This window comes from Melanaphis sacchari, unplaced genomic scaffold (genome assembly GCF_002803265.2).
Source record: "Melanaphis sacchari strain LSU unplaced genomic scaffold, SCAv2.0 Contig0_pilon_pilon, whole genome shotgun sequence".
NCBI classification, from domain to species: Eukaryota; Metazoa; Arthropoda; class Insecta; order Hemiptera; family Aphididae; genus Melanaphis; species Melanaphis sacchari.
Window position 1 is genome coordinate 25,903,721 of NW_020270366.1, and position 23,551 is coordinate 25,927,271.

General features: G+C 28.8%; 2 protein-coding genes across 2 annotated transcripts; one reads left to right on the plus strand and one right to left on the minus strand.

The window, feature by feature from the left end:
• Nucleotides 1–1,261: 1,261 nt before the first annotated feature.
• Nucleotides 1,262–6,713, plus strand: LOC112600139 (5'-AMP-activated protein kinase subunit beta-1). The gene is made up of 7 exons (XM_025347303.1): nucleotides 1,262–1,929; nucleotides 2,040–2,194; nucleotides 3,903–3,996; nucleotides 4,059–4,176; nucleotides 4,830–4,942; nucleotides 5,000–5,151; nucleotides 6,457–6,713. The coding sequence occupies exons 1-6, from the start codon at nucleotides 1,762–1,764 to the stop codon at nucleotides 5,144–5,146; spliced, it is 795 nt and encodes a 264-aa protein (XP_025203088.1). The 5' UTR covers nucleotides 1,262–1,761; the 3' UTR covers nucleotides 5,147–5,151; nucleotides 6,457–6,713.
• LOC112600126 (nidogen-2-like) lies at nucleotides 5,155–23,397 on the minus strand. Its single transcript, XM_025347293.1, has 21 exons — nucleotides 23,192–23,397; nucleotides 20,113–20,606; nucleotides 15,983–16,086; nucleotides 15,527–15,661; nucleotides 14,971–15,204; nucleotides 12,156–12,359; nucleotides 11,538–11,759; nucleotides 11,038–11,137; nucleotides 10,465–10,649; nucleotides 9,643–9,724; nucleotides 9,251–9,426; nucleotides 8,730–8,909; nucleotides 8,538–8,663; nucleotides 7,303–7,551; nucleotides 7,034–7,236; nucleotides 6,799–6,961; nucleotides 6,432–6,566; nucleotides 6,031–6,316; nucleotides 5,785–5,960; nucleotides 5,479–5,587; nucleotides 5,155–5,415 (listed from the first exon to the last, which is right to left on the minus strand). Exons 1-21 carry the CDS (start codon nucleotides 23,387–23,389, stop codon nucleotides 5,298–5,300), a joined length of 3,879 nt encoding a protein of 1,292 aa, XP_025203078.1. The 5' UTR covers nucleotides 23,390–23,397; the 3' UTR covers nucleotides 5,155–5,297.
• Between the last annotated feature and the right edge of the window lie 154 nt (nucleotides 23,398–23,551).

Sequence of the window (23,551 nt, forward strand, 5' to 3'; positions counted from 1 at the left end):
GGATAGTATAGAATTTTGCATTTTTTTTAGGATTTACAGGATATAGTTTTTCAAGCACAAAATGTGATTTGGTCAACTACGAGTTCAAATATATAGTTCTTATTTTGCATTTTTATACTTTTTAATTTGAGGTAATTTTTATACTTTATTGAAATATGGGTAATATTTTCAAAAAATTTTTAAACGGTCGTTATAAATTATTGTACAAACATATTATGAAGATATAATATGAAAATAAAATCGTAAACATATTTTGTAAAAATATTTAATATTTCAAAATACCAATTGTTTGTATGATATAAAATATACTCGTTGGACTAACCGAGGAAGAACCGATAATAATGTTTGATTACGTGTTGTCTTCATCAATTTATTATTAAATCTAAGTTTGGTTTAAACTTATATTTTGGTTTTACAATATTATTTTATTTCAACATATATTAACTTCAGAACAAATGACCCTGGTCATTATACCTGAATATGAATTTATTTGTATACTTAAAAATATAAATTATTACTTATTAATTAATTGATACAATAATTTTTTTTCGAGCATTTTATAAGGTCATTTTTTCTTATTGACTCATTTTTTTTTTGATAATTTTTTAGGATTTTTAGGTCATTAAAATCTTAGCTTTATTTTTAAAATTAATTTTCTGAGCAATGTCTCGATTATTTTGTACAGAATCGTGAGAACGGAAAGATAACAGTAATATATGTAATATTATTATGAATAACTGAATTGTGTTGGGAAAATCGCGCAACACTTAACATTCAATATTGTTGAGTGTTATTCCACACACGAAGTTCCCGTTGTTACATGTGCATAATTGTAATCTGTGTAATTTTTTAACCTGTCGTTTTCATCGTGGAAGAAACATCGGATCAGCGAAAATTTCACTAATTACGTTCGAAATAAATGTATAAAAAATTACAATTTATTGCGGTGGAGTCGATACTTCGGTGAGTGGCCTTGTATAAGAAAAATACGTTTACATTTAATACTTTGCGTTGTTTTAACACGTCGTTCGAGGAGTGTAAAGTATAAAATAATAGGCACGTAAATCCAGCCGGTAATTTAAAAAAAATTTTGGAAGAGTTCGATAAACGACGACCGCCAAGACACCAGCGCTGACCACTACCGAGTACTGACTTGTGAGCGTAGATAAGTGTAGGTACTATAGGTATACTGATTACTGAGACACTGAGTATTGACAACAGCGAAAACTGCGCCTGTCGGACAGATTTGATGGCTCGGTGCCCAGAGGATACATTTTACCGGAAACGTGACGACGAAACTCGTCTGGCTATATAGTTGTTACGCATAATAAAAAAAACCGTAGAACGTACCCAACAGTGATCACTGTGAGCTGTAATCATAAACGACCTTATGATGATGGCGCCGTGGTTTTGATAAGAGATTAAGACGAACATTTCTCTTGTTATTTTTTTTTTTTTTTTACAGTATTGTGCTTTAATTTTATAAATGTTTTTGTTTTCATGTTCATTTTTTAATGTTTGCTCACTCGCACAGCATTTGTAACTGTTAATTATCGTATTCGATGGACGGTACGATAACGATGACGCGCAATCAACAAATTAAAACGTACAATTAAAACAACTATAATTCCTAGTAAACGTCAAACTGTCGCGTCGAACTACATTCGCGTTTCAAAGGCTCAAAAGTCAAGAGAATTACGAGTAGCGGCAAGTTATAATAATATACATTACTTTTGACAGTAGTGCCTATTGTGTACGGTTATGGGCAACACTAGTGGCAATCAGCGCCACAAGTCGGCGGGTTTGATCGTTCCTTCCTCGCCAACAAAAGAAGTGCAAAGTCAAGCATTTGTGTTTGATAAAACTTCGGATTCTATTGGGCTACACGACACTAATGCGCTGTTCCCTCAGAGTTCATCTAAACCAAATGTATGTCAACAACAGTTGTTTGATAGGCACATTTGTTGTATACTTTGAATATTATATTTTTCTTTAATCTGCCTATTGTTTAATTTTATTTAATTTTCTTATTTTATAAGGACGATGATTTCACCGATGGTATTCCACATTCAATGTCGGAAAGTGACACTGAAAATAAAATGTTACCGACAGTGTTTAGATGGGAAGGTGGTGGCAAACAAGTGTTCATCAGTGGCACATTCTCTGAGTGGAAACCTATACCAATGGTTCAAAGGTATTTCTATATCGTTTTATACATCCATACTTATGTGTATAACAAATCATAAACTTAAATTTTGTTCACTGTAGGTAGTTACCATTGATCATTAAGAGGGAGAGTAAGGTTTGAGTAGAAAAATCTAAACATTGGATCAATATATTTGATGTATACAGTATACAGTATACTTGATGTAATTACTGTTGATATATTCATTGACTTTTTACAAGGTTCATAAAATAAAATTCAATATTTCTAATTTCCAAAACATTGACATAACTGTAATACATAAGAAAAAATTTAACTTCAAAATAAAACAACGTAACAAATAACTAACATTAATGCTAAAAAAACAAAATTGAGTCTGCTGAAAACAAATTTTTTATGTTACTTGTTTGTATAGATCAACACATGATTGTGTGTTTTATTGACATCAACTTTTATTGACATTTACATTTACATCAACTTTTATTGACATAAATTTAATTTTGAAAATTAATCTGGGTAGGTACCTATATAATTAACATTTTAGTATCAATATTTTTAACATATAATTTTAATTTTTTAAAAATTTATAATCTATAGTTTTAAAAACAACTCTAATTTATCTATAAAATGTAATCAATTATTATTGGATTAAATCTTAAATGTGTCTTCATTTATATCTACCGCGAAGAACAAAAATCATTATTTTGACTAAACAAATGTTTAATTGATTACCTATATCATTATTTTAAATTAAAACTACTTTTTAGTTTTTATTATTGGTTATTGAGTGTGAATGAATTCTTGAATTTTTTAAAGTTAAATCCTCAATCACATCAAATTTATGAAAACATTTTGAGTTTGAATTTGAATATCAGATAGTTTGAAATGTTCAATTAACAGAACATATTAAATTTAATTTTTTTTTTCTTTTGTTAAATGTAACAGTAGTTGTGCTATTTTTCAATATTATATTTTTAAATTTTTAAATGTTTGAAAGTTTAAATTACTTAGAAAGAAAAAACTTGAAGTTCCATCTCTAACTCGTATACAATTTTGAAAAGAAGGCCAAAACATAGATGCTAACATGCAAAAAAAGTTGATCAGTGATCACGCTATCAAACAGCGGTGTTTAAATTTTGAAGGACGCAAACGGCTGATGAAAATTGATCTATTTGATCTTCCCAATTATTTTTCAAATAAATCTTTTTATATAACTAATATTATAAATCATATTCAGAGATCCACAAAAGCGTATAAGTTGAATAATTATTTTTAATATATGTTCTTAATTTTAAATAGAAATTTAATATTCAATTTTTTAATTTACTTTACAAATTTAATTTCTATTACTCAATTTAACGGGCGATATTGTATTCCAGACATCAATTTTGTAACATCTGGTTTCTCAAAATCCTTAATATCGTTGTTTGGATTTTATGTTTTGTATGCAGTTTAAAAATTTGTTTTTAATTTGAACATAGCTCTACAGCAGAAAAACTGTATAAATAAGTTGTGGGAATAAATAGAAATAAAATGCTCAAAGCTCAAGTAATAATAGTACAACAGACCCTTGGGAGGACCACAGCTTAAGAACCACTGTTCAACATCAAATACATATTCTAATATTTTATAGAATTTATCTTATCATAAATTAAATATATTCTACATGCCATGTATAATTCACATTATTTTTCTTTTAAAAATATATAAATAATATACTATCAATTTCTGATTCCAGTCACAATGATTTTGTAACTATAATTGACTTGCCAGAAGGTGAACACCATTATAAGTTTTGCGTTGATGGAAATTGGCAATGTGATACTAAAGTTGTGAGTTCATATCTGCAGTATTTTGAAAAAAATCTGTTAAATTACCTGATTTTTATTTGCAGAGCATGATTGAAGGTGATCCAGGTATAACAAATAACAAAGTAGTAGTTAAGAAAACAGACTTTGAAGTTTTTCAAGCATTAGATGTCGATTCAGTCGATGAAAATGGCATTGAAAAAAGTAATCAACATATTTATTTCAGAAACTAACTTTTTTTAAAGTTTTTAAATATTATCAGTCAATATATTAAGAATTAAGACAAATTGGTACTTAAAAAAAAATGTTTGAAAATTCAATGCTTTTTATTTAAATTATTAAATTTATAGTAAAATCATTAAAATTTCAATTTATAAAATACAATTAGCCTAGAATGTAAAAGTTACTTCCTAATATTTATATTTTTCATTAGTTGATTAAGAATTTTTTATAATTTATACCTTTTGAAAATTTCTGCATAAATCAAACCCTAGAATAAAAATTAAATCATAATATAATTTATAGATAATTGATTATTTGTGAAAAATTTATTTTGGAAAAGTATATAGAATATTAACTACTATTTTTTTAAAATTCTGTTGATCAAAATTAAACAAATTAATTCAAGGCTATAAATTATAACAATAATTATGTGTCTTATTAAATTTCTGGTTTATAATTTATACTTGTATGAATACTTAAAAATTGAAATATAATATTTAGAAAACCTAGTAAACCTAGTAATTACCTGTTTTTTTTTTTTTTAATGGTAAAAAAAAATATAATAAATTTAAATGAATATCTATCATCTGAACCTATTTATAACACTTTTTTTTTATACGATTTTATACATTTAGGTGGGTTTTCTCAAGATATTCCTTCATCAGTTCCTTGGCAGAAAGTTTCTGGACCACCAATTTTACCACCACATCTTCTGCAAGTGATATTGAACAAAGATACTCCAGTTTCGGTAATTATTATCACTCTATGAAGTAATATTTTTTTTATAAATAATTTTGTGTTTTAGTGTGAACCAACACTTTTACCAGAACCAAACCATGTGATGCTCAACCATTTGTATGCTCTTTCAATTAAAGATGGAGTCATGGTGTTGAGTGCAACACACAGATATCGTAAAAAATATGTTACTACTCTATTATATAAACCAATCTAAACATGGTATATGTTTTATTTTTTTATTATTAATACAATTATTATTAGGACATAACACATTAGACTGAAGTTCTGCTACCATATATGGCTTATTGTTTATATTGGACTTTTTAAACAAAGTTTTGCTAATCACTTTTATTCAGTCTTAAATATTAGGGACATTTTCCGGTAACTGCTGCAATTCCGTACAATTTACCATTACCATGTAGAGGTACAGGTAGATTTTCTTTCTTCACTTTTTCATTTCTTCCAATAAATTCAATTTTCCCTCTAAAGTATAAATATTTTATCATTTTATGTTTTGTCAAACTTTAAAAAAACGGAAACACTTACGATATCCAATCAGTCCAATAAAAATTGTCTCTAGTAATGGCTAATCCAAATGGATAACTGCAATTAGCAACAGCAGTACGTTGTAATCGACTCTCTATTCCAATACATTCTAAAATATAAAAATAAAAAATAATTAAAACTTAGTTATTATTCATGTACATCACTTAGTCTTAATTTATAAACTAAAAAATGTATATATATGTTAATAATATTAGATGGTAAATTATAAATTGCTTAGTATCAATTTTTATAATATAAATATAAATAGTTTTTTTTTTTTTAAATTTAGTTTACAATCATAATTACCTATGCTTCTTAAACCTGCATCTGCCCAACAAATTTCATCTGTATACCAATCTATAGCTAAAGAGTTTGGTAATTTGACGTTAGGTCCTTGAACAAAAACTTCTCTTTGGCTTCCATCCAAATCAGACCATTCAATTTTAGGGCTAATTCTATTCCAGTCTGACCAAAATAATTTTCTAACCATAAATAAAAAACATCAATTATTTTATTAAATTATTTTTATTTTTATATTAATAATAATACTACCTTCTGTTTGGATGAACTGCGATTCCTCGAGGATTACTCAGTGAAGAGTTTGCTATTATCGTCGTATGGGTTTTATTAGACAAATCTGCTTTCATTATTCGTTTCAAACCAGAATCTGTCCAATAAATGTTTCTATTAATCCAGTCAATAGTTAATCCTTCAGTTGATGTAGCTTCAGTAGTAATAAATTCTCGCACATTTGAGCCATTCAGTTTAGCTGACTTAATTGTCCGGTCTGCTATGTAACTCCAATACACTTGCTCTTCTAAACAATCAACTGCTAAACCTTGAAATAAAAAATAATTTATTATTACCAACTAGGCATGTAGAATAATACTAAATTTTTAATATTTATACATCATAATTTGTTATTTTAATAGTACTTTATTTTTAATGCTTACCAATAGCTATTTTATCAAATTGCAGATGAATTGGATAATCCCCTCTTGCTTTGTTTGGAATTGTTGGAATATGCAATGTTGCCATCCCTTGATTTACAAGTAAGTAAATGTCTTCTTTTGTTGTTTTTTTATTTTCTTAAAACAAATGATACTTAAATATAAGGGTAAAATAAGTCTGAGCAGAAGTGATTTGCTAATCACTTGGCTACAAAAAAAATAATAATTTATTTTTTTGATACATAAATTTTATGTAAATATTTAATGTTTTGTTTTATAGATGCTATAAATTGATGTTTTATTAACAAACTATTGTAATTTAAATAAATGTTAATTATGTTTATATATAATTTTAAATTATTTGTCTTACCTTTACAATAATAGCCATTTCCTATGTATCCTTGTCTACATTGACAAATATAATGTCCTGAAGTATCAATCGTACACTGAGCTGATGGATGACAAATGCTGGTGTTTACTAAACAGGTCTCTGTACATGATAACTCTGAACCATACCAGTTTTCTGTATATCCCTTCAAAAAATAAAAGATTAGATTAGAAAATTGTTTAATTTTATCAATAAAATAGCCTATTTTATTTATTACCTGGGCACAAGAGCATTTAAATGTATTTCCTATGTTGTTACATTCGGTATTTGGTGGACACGAATTCTCTGTGCAGCCAGTTTCAATTACTCGTTCACAATGTGTAACACCATTACCTGTGTATCCGTTATGACAACGACATGCGTAGTTATTTCTTTCTCCTTGTACACAACTAGCATATTTGTGACATTCATATGAACAGCCTGAAATTGATTAAAAATCTTACATTACTGGAGGTTTATTATAAATTAAATGTATAACTCCTTTACGTGATCTTTGGCATTTGTTGTCAAGCTTTTGATAACCTTCCAAACACTTGCAGCTATATATATAACTGGTTTCGTTATATGTGCACATTTCATTCGGGCCACAATTTGAGTCTGCTACACATTCTCCAGTTGGTGTACATATTATACCATCTCCTTCATATCCATTATTGCATACACATATTGAATGACCTTCAATTGTCTGACAGGTAGCATGTATATCACAGATATTTGATTTTGAACACGATAATTCTAAATCATTTTTTGCAGCAAGTTAAGTTTTTAATATAAAATATGTTATGTATTTAATTAAAATATAAACTGTTTATATCAGCAGTTCTTAAACCTATAGCTTGCGATACTCATATTGGGGTCTGTAGTGCCATCTTGGTGGTTTTTATCATGGACAATAATTGGACATATAACATTCATATATAGTAATAATAATACTAATTATAAAATAACATTTTAAATTACTATGCAAAATTAAGTATGATAAAAATAATAATTTTTCTTAAATATAGTATGTTTTTATGTACTAACTTATCCGATTTGTAACATAAAAAATAATAACTCCCCGTAGAGTGGGTCTGGCCTACTTACATTTAATGAATTTTTTTTTAAACTAATTTATTTATAACTTATTTATAATTATAGAGTATAAAACATTTTATAACAATATTTTCTTAAAACTATAATACTACTCTCAATGTTATAAAAATATTTAAATACCTTTTTTAGTATTATCTTTAAGATTTAATCCAAATTTTTTTTTTATCCTTTCAAGTTAATATCTATTTTTCAAATTTTAATCATTTTATGCCTCAACTATCAATGAAAATATTGTTATCAAATGTCAATAAAACGTGTAATTTGCTTTATTGTCCCAATTTACTATAATGTTTAAGAATACTAACTATTTTTAATCATGATGCATCATACTGTAGAATTTGTAAAATAATTGTGTAACAGTAAATATTTTCTTTGTATCTGTGGGGGTATTTGTGCGCCTATTACTATAAATGAAAAGTAGATATCGATTAGTACCTATTTAAAAGTGAAATATGTATGAATGGGTATGAAAATCTATAGTAGAATTTATAAACCTAAGTATTAAGAAAAAAAAATGACCAAAGAACAGTAATAAATATTCTAGCCCTAGCTTAACTGATGTAATTTATTTTAACTAATTTTTTTTTTCTAAAATTAATAATACTTTTTATTCTTTGTTTTCTTACCAATAATCGAACACTCGTATCCGTCTCCTTCATAGCCCGGATTGCATTGACATTTGTGTCGTTGTTGAGAGCTTATAAAGTTGCATTGGGCATGAGCGTGGCATGTGTTGATCTCAGCACACGAAACTACAAACATTTTGAACATTAGTAACATATTTGATTAACAACATTAATTGTTAGATCGAGACTCACTCGATGATTCTGTTACTGTGATTTCTGGTTCTACAGTTGAAACATCATCATAGGGCACACAATATTGTCCGACGTCAACGTATGATGACGGACATTGACATAAATCATTGATGCAAGTTTTCTCCACAGGACACCCTTGACCTCCTACGTATCTATGTTCTTCCAACCGGCATCTAGGAGCTATAAACAATTTGTTATTAAATTATGTCATTAATAGTAGAAGTATACTATGGAGTATACTATCGTTGCTGTATTATAGGTATTTATCTTAGTTTTCTTAGTAAATTTTTATGTTTTTGGAAAACAATTAGTCATTAATAAAGTTTGAAATAATTAATTTTTGTAAATAATAATGGTTTTAACTTTTTTTTTAACATTTGTTAAATACAAAGAAGTTTGTAAATAATATGATGAAAACAATTAAACTGTTGTACCCTATTAAAAATACTATTTCTTTTTTAAAAAACATAAAATTTAATTGAAAAATGTGTGTACCAACGGATCATTCTTTATGAACTTACATAATGGTAAACACCTAAGCCCATCGCCTATGAAACCCGCGTTGCAAGTACACTCGTAGGTGCCCGGATAATTCGTGCAATAACTATCCCTGTGACAGACTTCTGGTATACTGCATTCATTGACGTCTATGCACTCGAAATTGGTGGAATCGCTCGACAGCAATCGTATTTCATAACTATAGTCGACAAAATATCAATTGTATACTATTTAATCCAAGAAAATGTTGTGAAACTATAAATTTAAATATACCTATTGTGTATTAAAATCTACTGTGTTAAATAAAAGTTCTTTTTAAAAATAATTCGAGTACATTATTATGGCTTATTTTTAAAAACGTTATAAATAATTTGTAACGTAATTATAGTTCCTAATAAATAAACGATTAATTTACCCTTGGATACAGGAACAAGTGCTGATATTATCAGGTACATCACAAACACTATTCTCGACGTTGTAAGCCCTCGATGTTGGTTCTAAAAAAAATATTCAAATTCCAACGTTCACGTCCATACATTTTTAAATATAACCCCTATCCAGAGTGTTGGTAATAAATATTTTATATTTTACATCCCAGTTTTGTTATTTTATATGGCAGTTGAAAACTATTTTAGTAATCTAATGAGACAGAACTTATGAAAATTAATAAATGTAAAACTATGAAGTTAACTTGAACTTTTTTTTTTTTTAATTGAACTCAAACACTTCAAAATTTCATTAAATAATAATCTTGAATTAAAAAGATAGTGTAGATAATCAGATGACTTATTTAACATTTTTAAATAAATTTTGTGACGAATTTAAATATTTTCAGTGGTTTTATCTGATAAATAGATAAATAAAACTAGGTAGTTAATAGTTTGATACCAAATAGGGCAATGAACTTTAATTACTAAAGCTAATCACATCAAATTGGTTTTGCTGCAATTGTGCGATGTTATATGTGTTGGTCAGATAAAGAAAATAAATAGTCCTCTGTCATCCTCTTAATATTTGTTATTAGTATGCTATTGATACGCGCTCCTGTAGAGTATAGTAATATTAATAGTTATACACACTAATGATTGATGAATAAAATTATCAGTAGCTACGCACTTTGTATTATATAAGCTACACGTACCTACATTCTTAAAAAAAATTGCCTATAAAAAAACTCTTTGAAAAGGCCAGTATCAAATCCTCTTAAAAATAAGATTAAAAATGCAATGATATTTACCCGTATTCGGAGCTACAGTAATAGCTCCGCAATAATAACCATTTCCTTCAAATCCCAGTTTACACTGACAGCTATAGGTCCCTACTTCGTTAACGCACATGGCGTTCGGATCACATCGATCGATCCTGTCTTGACACTCGTTGATATCTACACATCCGGATTCGGTTCCGTACAATGAACGGAATCTGTAAAATATCACAAACATACGTGTTATGATTAAAAATAACCCATTGAACAGTGATTTTTTTTTTTTAATAATTTTTTTGTGTCAGATTTTATTACGGAGTTTAAGAAAATCACTATTTTTCAAAGCAGTGTAATTTTATAATATAATAATTGATCTAAGCAAAAAATAAATGTGTTTCAAGTACCACAACAATTAAAATATAATATATTATAAGAACAGATTTTAATAAGAATATAATATATATTATATTCTGCAACCGTTGTGTGTAATAATATATATTGCATTACCTATTTTAAATCGTGTAGTTGCATTGCCATTACAAATATGATTAATGATAATGTTATAAGTAGGTATGAGTTAGATAATATTGTATATGGTATACATACCCTAGATTGCATTCGCATCTGAAAGTACTTCCCTCCCTGACGCACGTACTGTTCGCAACACATTTCACGTGTCCGTCGCTGCAAGGGTCCTGCGTATCTTCTATGTATCCATACGAGAATTTCGTGTATACCGCATACAACAATAAATTAAATAATATTGTAACGACTTGTCGTGAATATCTACGTTATCCCCCGTTAGACATCGTTATTATAACAATGACTATAGTGCTAAGTAGTACCTATTCGGGAGATTTAATTGAAAAGTGCCCTTGAGCCTCTGTCACTCTTGAGTAGAGAACACTTTTCTCTACCAAATAATTCATCTACCCATTTCCCGTTATTAAAACTACATTATTATTTTGATGGTGTTTGATCACGAATTTTTACTAAAAATATGTATTTCTTAATTCCCTAAGCTCATTTTAGCCAATAGAAAATGTCAAAAAATATTTAAAGTTGAAAAACTATAAATATTAATTAAGTAGTTTAGTACTACTTACCGAACGGCAGAAATATGTTGTTTGTGCTGACTAGTCTCAAAATTTTTACTTTTTCTTCGTAATAAGCGAAAGCCTTGGAATTCTGTAACATAAACGACGTAAATCCTTTGGCGGCTTTGTTACATGGCTGAGAAAACTCGAATTTTTGTGCTACGGTCACTTGCTGTTCGAAATCTGACCCTTCTTGTTTGTACCTGTACGTGTAATACGAGTGCATACGACCTGTTCAAAATTTTGTATGAGAATATTATAAAACTATCATATATTACCTGTAGATATTCAAACATTATATAGTATAATTATTATTTTAAGGTCTAGGATTTCAACGCATTCTGAGTGTTGATTCAATCTGAGTAGTTTGGTTCATCCCTATACTAACGGACATAATATTTCATCGAAAAATAATTTATTAATATTATTTGTTACTTGATTTTAATAACAAATTTCTTCAAATTGTTTTTTTAATTTGTTAGACGCAATAACGTGGGTACCTACCTATTTTGAAAAATATTATAAAACTGATCATTTATAATTTCTATAAATCGCGAGACGTATACATTAACCTAAAACTACACAGAGCATCCGCAGATTATAATATTAAAATGTTATTTCACTCACCGTTTGCGATCGTATATTGCTGATGATTGTCGTTGGGTAATGTAAATCTGGTATGTGGCAATGGGACTTGAGGCGTTGTTCCCTGTACGGTTGCGTCCATTATCAATTGATCGAACGAATTAAGTCCGAAAAACCGTTGATGAATGGTTATTCTGTGTTCGGTTCCCGGAAAAGTCACTTCGGAAGTGTAGTTGACCACTCCTCCTGTATATTGACATACGCGTTATAATATATATTAAATATTTCATGTAATTATAATACAACCAGGGTTGGGCAAGATACTCAAAAAGCAGTATCGAGATACTAGATACAAGATACTTTGCTTTGGAGTATCGCGATACAAGATACTAGATACTTGGCTATAGAGTATCGCGATACTAGATACTCGATACTTGGCTTTAGAGTATCGCGATACTAGATACTCGATACTAAATACTCGATACATTTTAATAAAATGATTCACTGTTTTTAAAAAAATATATATATTTATTATTATGGGGATGACCAAATAAAATAATAAAAATTGACACTTATTCAGTAATAATAAAATAAATCAATTACGACATTACATAATCTCGTTGTCGTCAACAATGCAAAAATAATCACAATACAATTACAGAACAATTAAATAATAATTCTACATTAAAAATTATATAAATACATAATAAAAATAATTTTAGTAATAACATAATGTCCTAAATCCTAATATATTATAATAAATAAGAGTATAAGCCAGTCTGAATTTAATTTAAATAGTACATAACGTCATTAATTTTTAACAATTAAGAAACAAAGATAAATTATAAAGATAATTTATCTTTGTTTCCTTTTAAAAATACAAGTTTTTCAAAAGTTGAATCAGATAATTTATTTCTGGTAGGATTATTAATAAATCCTGCCATGGAAAACATTCGTTCTACGGGTGCTGAAGAGCACAAGCTAGTATTAAATCTAATAAAAATTTTTTTTACATTAGGATAATTGTTAAGAATATTTAAAGATTTACTCTTATCATTAAAAAAAGTTACTACTTCCAAGTCAGCTTTTTTAATGGTTTTAGCAACTGGTTGCGATGAAAAAACAATAAAATTTTCGTCATCTTCATCGCTATAATTTGAGTTATTAGTAACATCATTGTTAAAAATATTTTCTGCAGCATTTATACATAGGTTTTGAATTCTATTTTTTTCGTGGTCATATTCATATGAGATCCATCTTAATTTAAAACATGGATGGAAACAAGTTGCTAAAATAGCTTCATTTATACTGGGAGATAATTCAAAAAAATCGTTAAATCGTTTTACTAAAGAATTAACCAACGGTGTTATCATATTAGCTAAATGACGAAAATTTTTTTCTTTTAACATTTCTAATCTAGTTTTAAGTGAAAATAATGTGGGTAAAAGTTGACCGTAGTAACATTGATTTTCACTCTGCAAAAAGTCTAAGGCACCAGCAATAGGCTTTAACAACGCAGCTAATTCCTCTAAATATTCCAAATCTATATCTTTTAAAGTATATTTAACATTTAATTCTTTTAACACTAAATTTAATTTGTCTTTGTATTTCAAAAGCTGTGTAATACTGTCATAAAGAGAATTCGTGTAATACGTAATACATGAAAATAATTTTCTGAGTGGCAGCAAACTATGTGTTCATATTGATACCTACTCGTATGTAAAATTACGGATATCTAATAAGGTACAGACGTAAAATCCAATTCAATATACGTGTGTCACAGTCTACAGATATATATCTATATATATCACATATATTATATATAACTTTATTTTATGATTTATCGGTACTGAAAAATAATTTCCAAGGGCAAGATACTCAAAATGCAGTATCGAGATACTAGATACAAGATACTTTGCTTTGAAGTATCGCGATACAAGATACTCGATACTTCATATAATTGTATCGCGATACAAGATACAAGATACAAATGTATCTAAGATACGTATCTAAGATACTTGTATCGAAGATACTGCCCAAGCCTGAATACAACGTATTATTTGTAATTAGGTACTAATACTTCATAGTATTTTTTTTAAATTTAACGCATAAACGGAATTGATCATGTGCAAACAAACATAATTGAACTTGAATTTGTTTTAAAACAATAGTCCAACAGAATGAGAGAGCTGTTTAAAACGTAGGGGGTTTAGATATAGTATTATCGAATCACGGGGATTTTTTCTGTAATATAAATATGTAATAATAATAAAAGCCCATACTGCGCTGGTAATGAAATACGTAACTCAAAAAGCCCATAGTAGTTTGCACGTGAAAATAAATTTGAATGATAATTTAACTGTATATTACAATTAATTTGTTTAGACAAATTTTCTCCCATATAAGCATTTATCACTCCATGGCTATATTAATCATACTTCCGTTTTCTACGTTTATTAAGTACTTATTCTCAAAATTATAAGTTACTTCCTTCATAAAATCTTTATTTCATTATTAAAAGAGGTCAGTGCTAATTATAATAATTGTCGATAATACATTACATACTATACCAACGAAAATACATTATGGTTCAAGTGCTTGGTAATATACATTATTATACATATAAAAACGACGCATCCGGTTTGAGTTTAATTTTAATTAAGTTTTTTTATCTTTAAACATGATAAAACTCTTCAAAGTTGGGAAATATTACTACAGTAGTAGGTATACTGCAGACTACAACACAATTTGACGAAATACGCGTTAGCTTATATTTTTGTTATTTATCTATTTATATAATATAGGTAATTCAACATATAATGTGATAAATAATAATACACGGCCCAATCGCACTAACCTGTTAACTGGTATCCGTTGTACGCGTTTTCCGAGTGTAATGAGAAAAGCCAAGCGACCACTGATGGGAACGAGGATAGATATTGCAACTCGAAACCCAAGTTGACGGGCACTTCCGAAATGGCCATGTACACGCGGCCGTCCATCGTTGCCACGTAAGCCTGTAAATCCGACTCTGACATGACAATCCCGTTGACGTCTATGCTGACTTTTCCACTGACGCGGACTGGCACATCTGCGCGCGATGCATAAAATAACACAATATTATAATTGGAATTTTTTCATTTATTTATATTTGAATAAAACGCTATTAAATGCTGTTAATTATTTTTAATTCGTTCGCGACTGTTCAAAATCGTTCACGGATATTATTTATTGTTTCGAAATAAATTTATCTAGATAAATTTTAAAATGTAGATATCTACGAGTAGATGAGGTTTTTTTTTTTATCGAGGATGACCATCAGATAACTCGAACACTACATTATACCTAGATTGTAGCTACCTATAGGTTTGATAAATTACAATGATTTATAATTAAATTAAGATCCAACTTACTTTCTTTGATACAAGTCACGCCGTTGCCAAAGTACCCTTGCTTGCATATGCAGCACATATCCCCTTGTTCATAATCTACGCATGACGCTTGGTTATGACACAAAGCTCCGGCTACTGCGCAAGTTAAACCTTCGTCTGGAACATAATATAATATTGTAATAACCACCGTATCGGAATTTGAAATAGCATCAAAGTCACAGACAATAGATAAAAATGGGTGGGCTTACGAAAGCTCGGCCTCCTCTAATAATTTCCATTTCCAAAAACGCCCAAAAAATTTCACATTTATTTTATTTGTTTGATTATTTCGGAAATAACAATACTTTATTCGATATCAACAATGAGATTGAATAAAATTGGGAAATAATTTATAAATGTCCATTGAGTATCTGAGTATATGGTTTGTTTCACCAAAACGACATAATAACTATATTATGTAACTACATAATAAAGTACCTGGTCGAACGCTTCCGGGAAATTCAGGTGGTTCTACGTTTTCATTTGGTCCGATGTTGCCCACACGATACAACCAAATACCCGGCGCGTCCGTGTTACTCCATCTATGCATAGACAAGATCAATCAATAAATCTAATAGTATACAATATGCATATGTAATACAATATTATACGTATACTATAAATGTGAACGAATAATAATATTTTGAAAAGAAAACTCTAGATTTACTGCCGCAATGATGACTTACAATACCGTTGATACATATCTATGTTATGCGATGTACTAAATGTTGGTAGGTACACTATGCTCGTTTCTGGGACTAAATCCATCAAACACAAAATGTATCACTATCTAATGTTCATACAAAAGCACAGTGTCGGAACACGTACGATTCCTTTATAAATTATAATTATAATTATAAATATCTTACTTAATAATATCGTATAGTGCCCATTTATACGAAGATTTACATATTTTAATATTTAAGACCATAATATTAACCATACTTTCCTTAATTTTTCATCTATTATCTATTGATGTTTTAAATATTTTTTGTAATTGACATTCTCTTTATCATTTTAATATTCAAATTATACCCAATTTCAGTTCACAATGTTAATAAACATAACGTGTAAAATCTAATATTAGTGTATATTTTACCTTAATCGAGTACCTAATATGATTGTCTGATTTTTAAAGAAATTATGACTGTTATAAAACCAATCTGTTGGTTATATTAATAAAAAATATACTTCTATAATAGTAAAACATCAATATTTTACGCGACCTTTAATATTAGTTGAAATATAAACTAAAAATATAATAAATAATAAAAAGTGAACTTTGTGAACTTTAGATATTTATTTATCAACGGTTGACTATTGTTAGTTATAGATGTTTTCACATTCGCTACATAAATAAACTTCTTGTATTTAATTTAAAACACGAGCGTATTACATATTTATATTATTTGTATGATTATAAACCATAGTATAATGGTAGATAGTATATACGAACACGTAATTATTGTAATGAAATAATGATAACATTATTTTAGTTTATAATTTAACGTTTATAATAAATTTTGACTAATTAGTTACCTAACGAGATTACACTCTTTAACAAATATTTATTTAAATTTAAATATGCTACAGTAATATGATTCGAAATCGTTAATTTGTTGACGAAAGCAAAAATAAAAATGTAACAATGTAATCAAACGTCATAAATGTTAAGTAAGTTATTATATAGATAACTGATGAGTTTTTAAACACTCACATAACGAGATATAATAGCAATAATAATTATAGGTAGATGCATGCGCTAAAATTAAATAGCTGATGTAGCCAAATTAATGAATAAAATTAATCATTGTTAGTGCACTTAAGTCGTTGATTAAATAACAGGTAATAAATAATAACTATTAATCAATTAATAATCAATAGTTAAGTCAACAATAAAAAACTTCAAAAATAACTTAAAGTTTAGTTGAAAGTTAAAAAATAATAAATTAAACTCTACAAATTGAAATTTAATATGGAAAAAATATTGATTTAGATCAATTAAAAGTTAGTTAAGGCTCACACACACACACATACTGCTGCGTACACTGTACATCACTAGACAGCAGACACACTAGTGACTATTGTGTTACTCTATCGATATCACTGTACTGTCTACCACGGACTTTTATGCTTTCTGAAAACTACTTTATGCGTTTGTTGATTATTAATAATATTTTGTTAAAAAGAGTAATGTATCTATATGATCTAATCTATATAGTATATAATATTAATTACGATGTTTAATTCCGGAATCGTTACTGAACTTAATATTTCTTTATGTTGATATTGCATACTTAAATTTATAGTTAATTGGTATAGACTATAGAAAACAATTTGTAAGTTATTCTAACTATACTATCAAACACAAATATGTTTAATTGCATATTTTAATTTAATTAAATTAAATTATTAAATTGTGCAATTAAATTTTGGGTACAGGTTCTTATTTGATTAAAAATATTTGGCTGAACTCGTTATTTTAGTTTTTTTTTTTTTTTTTGAAAAAATAACTTATTTATTCATAGGATTTTATAAATGTGCGGTAGTCATCATTATGTACAGATATCACTATTTAGACCAAAATATGATTTGTTGATGGTTCATAATATTATGGTCGAATACTTGAAATACTATATTATATGTATGATATTTTTAGTTATAGTTTGAAATTACTTTATTTTTTTGAATGTTTTTATATTTTTATGATAACATTTAGTGTCATTTTTATTATTTTTAATTATTTATTTAAAAATTCTAGTTCAAGAAATATATTTATATATATATATTATATTAAATAGATTATGTTATTGAAGTCGTAGAATATACATTTTATGGCAGTGATGGTGAATTTAAGATTTAGCGAAATTCAAATGGAGTGTAAGCAGATTTGACTGATTACTATAATTTACGTGTATTATTTGAACGTGTATATAGTACTCATTATAATAGATGTACTGGATTTCACGAAATATACATTTGAAAATACAAAAATGAGTTAATGAGTAAAGTCGTTAAGGTATAACGACTAACGATTTACCAAAATATTATAATGACATGAGTGAATTGCGTCTTTTTAACAACGTATAGGTTATACATGCATATATATAGCATGTATTATTTAGTGCCCATCGCTGCTACAGGTAATAACTACGAGTAGGTATATAATATTATGTAGAACTATGTATTATGAAAAATACCTACTTAAAATGTATATTAACAAAGAGTGAGTTGGCATATATCGTGGGAAGAGGTAGTTAAAGCGAAAATAGGTTTTTGTTTTGAATTATCTAAAATTTAAAGATGAGCGTTGTGAAGTGGTGAGGGGCCACGCCAAATTTATAGTCCTGCATCACACTACTCCAGCTAGTCTGAATTTTAAACGCTCATTAATAATTAAAAAAATTAAAAATGTGGCAATCTTATAAAAAAAAGTAGCAGTATTAAAATTCCGATGAAGTTAGATTTTTTGCTTCATCGAAAACGTATTGCATACACATCGTTTTAAATCTATAAAATACCCTATAGTACCCATACCAACTGGCACCTACAGTTTAAATCGTATGAAAGTGTTTTTAGTTTCGAAAAACACAAATATCTATTCGAATAATCCAACGACGACGAATGAATGATTTACTTCAATGCAGCCGTCGTTTTCCAGGTAGGTTAGGTTATCATTCTGATGGTTGATATAAGAGCGCCAAATCGATGTAAGGAGGAAATAAAAACACGGTATTATATTGGTATATTAAGAAAGTGCAATACGTTTAATTTTAATCAACCCATTTATAGTAACCGTCATAGTTTATTATGTATTATTATAATATCTCTAATTTTCGTTAGTGCCGTGTAGGTAGCTATAATATTGATTGTCGTCTATTGAAAATGTATGCATAGTACAAATTCAAGGAACTCACGAATTGCGATAAGTATTATAATAAATTATAAAAGAAATTATGAGCAATGTAAATTTGTAATACGAACTTTTGTTTATAATTTATATTATAGTTTTATTAATTCAATCTATAATATGTTTTATGTTATAAGTTATTATATATGATATATTTATGTTAATATAATATTGACGCAAATACGATATTCGGGTATTTTTTTTCTATACCTTCGGCATTTAAATAAAAAGTATTGCCTATTACCACGGAACATTGCACATGCCTGTATTATAATATTGTAATATGCGATAAACTACGAAACGGGTGTACCTCATAGGCGTGCGCAGAGTTAAGTACCGATCAGGCGCAGCACACATTTCTATTTTGTTGATAACTATTATTTTAAGGAACATTTTTAGCAAATGTTTAGCCAATAAGTACATTGTATATTTGTCAACACTAAAAATAATTATCTATTTCATCGTGGTTTTAATTTTAAACAAAGAGTATAATCGTATCACGAACACCCAGAAAAACTAAAAACAAATTTAGCGTTATAGAAAGAGTAGATGCAGTCTAAGAAGCTGCATCTGCTGCGCCCGTGCACACGCCTATGGTGTACCTATGATATAATATGCACGCGTCATGACCTGCGCGTGACATCAGATGACCACTTACCTGTCCAAGTTGTGTATCTGATCGCTTCCCGATCCCCGGAGCACGTGTATGCGCCCGTCGGCGGCGCTGAACCCGGCCTGGGCTTTGGCGTCCGGTAACCCGACTTCGGCCATGCCGCCAAACGACTGCACCCACTGGATGGGCGACGGGTACGCGAACTGCACGAACGTCTCGTGGCCGTCGGTGGCCACGGCCACCTGGAACGTGTTGGTCCGGTCGGCGTTCTTCTTGTAGTAGCCCACCCGGTGCCACGTGGCCACGAACACGGACGCGGCGGCGAACCGGCCCTGGTACCGCGGGTAGAACTGGGACACCTGGCCGTCGGCGTGGGCCAGCGTTCGCGGGTCCCGGTCTTCCCGGTAGTACACCTGTCCGCTGCCGCGCAGGTCCACGTTGGCGTAGAACGCGGCCAGTGCCGGGTAGTCGAGCGGGAACGGCACGTTGTAGAACGTCGGCATCTCGTTGTTGAACGACACCAGACCGTTGCTGTTCACCTGTGCGGCGTTTTATAGCCGTCGGGGAGGTGTTAAAAATTAATAATTGGTAAAATCTTAAATCATCATATCGATGTCAATCTTTCACGATCGGATTTTTATTCGCGGTTTTAGGCGGTCTTATAAAAACACTCTATAACGGGCACCCGTTCGAGTACGTACAGTTGTACAGATACTTATTTTTAAAACTTTAAAAGCATTTAAAAAACGCTTAGGTGTATAAATACTCGGTAAAAAAAAATCAATATTTGAGTACTTTTAAATACAGACGCTCGGAAAAGCATTTTAGATACTTTCAAATACTTTCGACAGTTTTACATACCTAACACTAAAACACGCTGTTTACTTTGTAAATCAACTCGATCGATTCTTTTTTCCAAGCATTCCCGTGTTCGCAGAATTGAAAATATAAAACGTTTGGAATAAAAAGAAAGAGTTCTTGAGAATTAGCTATTTATTTTAAATATATATATATATATATGTTTACCTAGAGGGCATGAGCAACACAAACAAGTTGAGAAAGGATTTAAAATACGTATTTTAGTAGGTATTCATTAAAGAACAAACAAATTTGAAAATACATTTGTTTGGGGTATGAATACAATACTATTATCCATTGCAGTTAACAATAAATAAGCCAGCGCTCATACAATTTTTCTGACTGCACACTGCACAGTGCACTATATTGTCTATATAGCACGAGCCAGCAACTAAAAACCGTTTATACCCGTCCACCATATTTTTTGATTAGATATGATCTGGCAAAACCAACTAAAAAATATATACATTGTCTGGTAATTTATGATTTAAAAATAGACGGGATAGGATTATTTAATCCATAACCAGCACTGCGTTATTACTTATAATAAAATTATTTATAAATCAAATATACCACTGTACACTTGTACCAACTAAATCGACGTCTTAAAATTGATTGAAGTTTATAAACGCTTGTATTTATATAAATCCCATTCAAAAGTATTACTCGACGCGTGAACATGTGAGCAATCTCTTCAATAGTTACCATCGAGATCGAGCGTACATAATTTTGATATTTTAATGTTATTGCAAAATAAACTGACAAGTGAATACCGTGTTCGACAAATAATAGTAATTCGAAGTTATCGTTTGGTTTTCTATGTTTTTTTTCCTTAAAAGAACGAGCTAGGCCGAGTTAAAAAAAAAAAAAGACAAAACAAAAATATATATTAAGAAAATTCAGCTCGGTACCGTATAGTTAATGTTTATTTAAGCAGTATTAGAGAATACGGGAAAAACGAAGGAAAAGCCATCAATTCAGTAAGTTTTTATTTCTTAATAGTCTATGATAGAAAAAAGAAATTATTAATAATTTATGTTTACCGAAATAATTGAGCGAATCAATACAAACAATGAAATATAAGCAAATTCGTCAACATTTTCCCGTTTTGCCGATCAAATTGTATGCTATTTAGTATTTATGTTTTACTAACTACCTACATTCTACAAAGATATGTATATTTAAATCAATTTTTTCCTCAATACAATGCACCTCCATAATATTGTATAATATGTCTACCTGTGTCTTTTTAATAGAATATTTGTGTAAGGTGTAATAGGTAGTGCTTTTAAAAATGTTGACGTTAACTAATATACGATAAGTAATCGATAGAAATTTTAATAATAATGAATTACGTTAATACCTATTTTACGTAATATTTATGTACATTTTTTATCTAAACATAAATTTGTAACATTATATTATTACGTATAGAAAAATTAAAATAGTTTAGCAAACATGATTAATCATTACTGATTTCGAATTTATTTCACAATTTAATATACTGGTAAGTAGGTACATAATATATTCAAATTAGTAATTACTTCCAAAAACATAATCTTTCGTTTTTGACTGTTTGACCTCTTCTTTGATTTATTAGCTATTAGAAGATATAACTAAAAGAGTTTCCTGTACCATTTGATTAATTCAATTCCATATAATATTTAATTCATTAATTTTATTTCTGAAAACAAATAACTGAACTAGAGAATATTTCTTTGTCATTAACTTGAACAAAATCCATAACAGCGCACACGTTTTAAAGTTTACCAATGCATTAAACATTGCTAAAGGAATACAATTTCTTATCATATTATTATAAATTAAAATATAATTTTTGATTTCATAGTTTTATCTGATGCTTTATTATTATTATTACTTATTTTTGTAAATAAATATAGTTTATGTACCTACTTTGAGTGTCAAATATAAGAAAATAGAGTTATTTTAAATTTTTTCAGTTACTGTTATTTTGTATCTTAGTACCTAATAAAATTGCTCTTTTTATGCAATAAAATACTAAATTGTAATTAAAAAATGCTTTTATTTATTTAAAATTTAAATGTTTATCATGACTTATAGAACAACTATAGTTTATATTCATCTCAATCTCATTCTGAACTTATTAAATTATACCTAATTTATTGGAATAAAAAAAAAAAAAATCTCATATGTAGCTAATAGGTTTAATAGGTATGTATGTTTAACTGATTAACATTGGTTTTAATGTGATAAATATAACAACTCCAATGTTTTTATAACTTACGAAAATTGTGTCGTAAGTCTCATTATAGAACTTCACAGGTACACTAAGTGGAATGCCTGGGCTAGCAACCTCATATCCCATTCGCAACTGTGTATCACCGGCTGTTGGTCCATAAGGGTAAACTAATTGCGTAGAATTATTTATCCCAAAGACCAGGATTAAAAAGCAAAACCGTAACAACTCACTGAACCGATCCATGGTTTTTGTTAAACTGAAAGTAACTGATAGCTGTTACAGTATTTGTAATATGGCAGTATAGGTTATCTATAAGATTTTTCATACTATTTTAGACTAGAGTTCATAGTCCGAGCAGATAAATTTCATGTATTCACAGAAAAGAAAAAACAATCAGTAGCATTA

Excerpts from the sequence above, each read along its gene's own strand:
- LOC112600139 (XM_025347303.1), top strand. The coding sequence starts at position 1,762 with ATGGGCAACACTAGTGGCAATCAGCGCCACAAGTCGGCGGGTTTGATC. Across the intron at positions 2,195-3,902 it reads CCTATACCAATGGTTCAAAG|TCACAATGATTTTGTAACTA; the intron begins GTATTTCTATAT and ends TTCTGATTCCAG. Across the intron at positions 3,997-4,058 it reads GGCAATGTGATACTAAAGTT|AGCATGATTGAAGGTGATCC; the intron begins GTGAGTTCATAT and ends TTTTATTTGCAG.
- LOC112600126 (XM_025347293.1), bottom strand. The coding sequence starts at position 23,389 with ATGGATCGGTTCAGTGAGTTGTTACGGTTTTGCTTTTTAATCCTGGTC. Across the intron at positions 11,760-12,155 it reads GCAATATACGATCGCAAACG|GTCGTATGCACTCGTATTAC; the intron begins GTGAGTGAAATA and ends AATTTTGAACAG. Across the intron at positions 9,725-10,464 it reads TACTGTAGCTCCGAATACGG|AACCAACATCGAGGGCTTAC; the intron begins GTAAATATCATT and ends TATTTTTTTTAG.